General features: G+C 76.4%; 1 protein-coding gene across 1 annotated transcript in view; it reads right to left on the reverse strand.

The window, feature by feature from the left end:
• Positions 1–3,114: 3,114 nt before the first annotated feature.
• LOC101635054 (disintegrin and metalloproteinase domain-containing protein 8) overlaps positions 3,115–3,234 on the reverse strand; it is a 17,069-nt gene continuing 16,949 nt past the window's right edge. Inside the window, exon 15 of the mRNA XM_012734817.1 lies at positions 3,115–3,200. Coding sequence (XP_012590271.1) covers positions 3,115–3,200 — 86 coding nt within the window. The remainder of the gene's footprint in view (positions 3,201–3,234) is intronic.

The following is a 3,234-nucleotide window of genomic DNA, read 5'->3' on the forward strand; positions in this document are numbered from 1 at the left end:
CGCGCTGGCCAGCTCTGCTGCCGCCGCCGGCCGAGCGCCCCCTTTATGGGCCGCAGGGACCTTGGCGGGCGGGCGGGCAGCGGCCGTCCCATGGGGCCAGGTCCTGCCAAGGCCCGTCCACCCCCGCACCTGCGAGATTGGGGCACAAAGACCCGCTGTGAGCAGGGGCGGGGCGCTCGCCCTGGGCCCCAGCGCCCTCGCCTCCCCCGCTCTTATCTCCGGCTGCTGCTTACGTCAGCAGCGGGGAGGGCACGGGGGAGTCGGTGAGAAGGGGGTGTCGCCCCTGCCCAGGCCCTGCCGGCGCCCCAGCGCTGCCCACTGCCCCCGCACTGAGCCTTCCCCCCCACTCTCCTGCGGGACCCGTCTGCCCCGCTGCCCCTCCACAGCTCTGGCGGGCGCCGGGCCCGGTCGGAGCGCAGGGGCAGCTGGGCAAGGCCCAAGCTGGACACGCAGACTGCGGCCCAGACCTGGGGGGCCCCCAGCATCGCCTGCGCTCCGGGGTCTCCCTCTCCTCTGGCAGCAGCTTGTCCACAGCGCCGGACGGACAAGCCTTCCTGACCCCGGTGGGCAGAAGCCAGGGCCTTCGCCGCCGGCAGGGCGGCCGAGGTGCCGGCTCCCGCACCCCTGCGGCCCGCCCTGCCGCGCCAGGGCCTCTCCCGCCCGGCTGCCTCGGGGCCTGCAGGGAGCACAGTGGCCCTCCACCTCGGGCCTCCGGGGCCTCAGGTGAGGGGGTGGGGGCCGGGGCGGAGGGCTGCCCCGGGCGCTGCGGCTGGACTCGCCCTGTGCGCGTTCTGAGGGGCCCTGAGCGCCCCCACACCCGCCGTCTGGGGCTCCAGGCGGAGCCTGCCTCGGGCGGCCACGTGGGGGCGCGCGAGCGACGAGCCCGCCGGTGCGGTTACTGGGCCGGCGGGTCCGGCCGGCGCCGCGCCAGACGCCTCCAGCCGCGCTGGCTGCCAGACCGGCACCTGCTCACTCAGAGGCAGAAGCCCAGCGGGTGCGGAGCTGTCGGTCCCCGTGGGGGCCCTGGCCGGCGGTGCCATCCTGCCTGCGCCTGCCTTTGACCACGGGAGCCAGACTGCTGACCAGAGCTGACCGCTGACCCGTGTGCCGGCCCTGGGCCACGGCTGCCGAGGACCTTGCCCCGCTGCCCGGGGCTGGCCAGCAGCAACGGGCCAGGCGCGTGGGGCCCAGAGGGCCTCCTGCGCGCCGTCCTGGGGCCGCCCAGGGACTCAGCCCGCACAGACGGGAGCTCGTGGGGGCGGGGCGGCGGGCAGGGCCACGGGGCAGGTGCCCCCAGCTGCCCCCAGGGCCGGGCACAGGGACACCCCAGGGGCAGCAGCCTTCCTTCCGTGCACAGGGCCTGCCCAGGAGCAGAGTGGGCAGGTCCGCGGGAGGGTCTGGGGAGCCGCTGGGCTCCGGAAGCCACTGGGTCCAGGCCACTGGGTCCAGGCCTCCGCAGGACCCCAGGCGCCGCCCTTCCGGCCCTGCCTGCGGGCTTGGCCCGAGTCCCAGTGGCGGCCTCAGGGCCCTGCCCTCCTCCCCCATCCTGGGGGCCTCGCAGCTGCGCCCCAGGCGGCAGGCCCAGCCCCTCACCCTTGGATTCCTGGCACATCCCGAGGGACACTGGTATGCCAGAGGCCTGGGGCCTGCCCGGCCCCCCTAGCCTGAGCCCCCCACCTGGCCCTCGGTGGCCGCTCCACCAGGTTTGGGAGCAGAGCTACGGGCACAGGGGTCCTGAGTTTGTACTTGCCGATCGGGCAGCCCCTCACCCCACTTCCGGAGGTGTGGGGGCAAGCCGAGGGCCCCACCCGGGCATGGGGTCCCTGGGCCCAGACTGGCTGCTCCCCCACGGGGATGCTGGGCCCGTGGGGGAGGGGCGGAGCACGTTAAGCAGCCGATAAGGGCCCAGCCGCCTCCCCCGAGGCCGCGGCGGGGTCTGTGGCTGCACACCCGCTGGTCCTGGCCATCGGCCCACGCGGCGGCCAGCCAGGGCCCAGGGCCCAGGAGGGGTCTGCGGCCCCTCAGCCCCAGGCCCGCGTCCAGCCGGACGCTGGCCTGGCCCCTCCTCTGCCCTGCTGGACGGCCAGGTCCCCCCAGCGTGGAGGCCGGGCCTCCGCCTCCCGCCAGCGCCCCGAGGGCGCGAAGGTGGGGCCGGCAGCTCCCGCGGGGGTGGGGCGCGCCCCCCCCCACTCAGCAGCTGGGAGGGACGTGGGGGCAGCGCGGCCTTGGGCGGCCTGCAGGTGTCCGGCCAGGGAGCCCCGCCGCCCGCCCCCCCTCCACCCCAAGGAGGCAGTGGAAGCCTCGTGGGAAGCTCAGTGAGAGCAGGCGGGGTCACCGCGCCCCAACTCCCCCAGCCCAGGGGCCAGACCCGCCCTTGGCGGGCACCCCCCTTCCTTCACAGCACCCCGTGGCCTGCCCCGCCCACCTCCTGCTCGGCAAGCTCGGGGGGCCGGGTCGGGCCCTGAGGGGCCTTCAGGGTCGGGGCTGAGTGCACACTGGGCTTGGGGGTCCCCGTGCCGGCCTGGGGGCTGCCAGGAGCCGCCCGCCGTTCCCACCCGAGGCAGCGGGCGGCCCCCCAGCCGGGACCGGGCAGAGGAAGCGGCAGCGCCCAGAACCGCATCTAGGAACCTGCGAGGTGACCCAGCACTTCGCTCAGGAAGCCTTGGGCAACGCTGCTGGGGCTCAGCCAGGCCCCCGCGGGGCGGGTTGGGCGGGGCCAGGGGCCGCTGGGCCCTGTCGGGCGGCCCCACCCTCAGCTGAGACCAGCGGCGGCAGGGCCGGGCGCGGGGTGTGTCTCTGGGCGTGTTGGGGTGCTCCCCGCTGGCTGAGCCCAGACCAGCGCCCTGTGTCCAGCCCTGGGGGACAGCACCTGCCTCCTCACCAAGGAGGGGCCTGCAGGACGCCCCCCCGCGCCCTGCGCCCGGCCGGGGCAGCCCAGCCTTGGGGCGCTCGGCGGGCTGGGCCCCGGGCACTCCCGCTCCTGACAGGGTCGCGGACGCAGGCCAGTGTGGAGGGGTCTGGACCCCAAAACCAAGACTGAACACCCTCTGAGGCCCGTGCCCCCACACGGGAAGCCTGTCTGGCCCATGAGCCCAGCGGTGAACCCCAGTTCTCTCAAGAGGGGCCAGTGGCCCTGCTCTCGCAGCGCCCGGGGCTGGCCTTGCGCGGGGGCTGGAGCTGCTGGCCGGTGCGCTGCCCGTCTGGGGCTCCGGGCCCAGGCCCAGCGTCAGCGGC

The sequence above is a fragment of the Condylura cristata genome, unplaced genomic scaffold (assembly GCF_000260355.1).
Source record: "Condylura cristata isolate star-nosed mole 26May11 unplaced genomic scaffold, ConCri1.0 scaffold00074, whole genome shotgun sequence".
In the NCBI taxonomy this organism is placed as follows: Eukaryota; Metazoa; Chordata; class Mammalia; order Eulipotyphla; family Talpidae; genus Condylura; species Condylura cristata.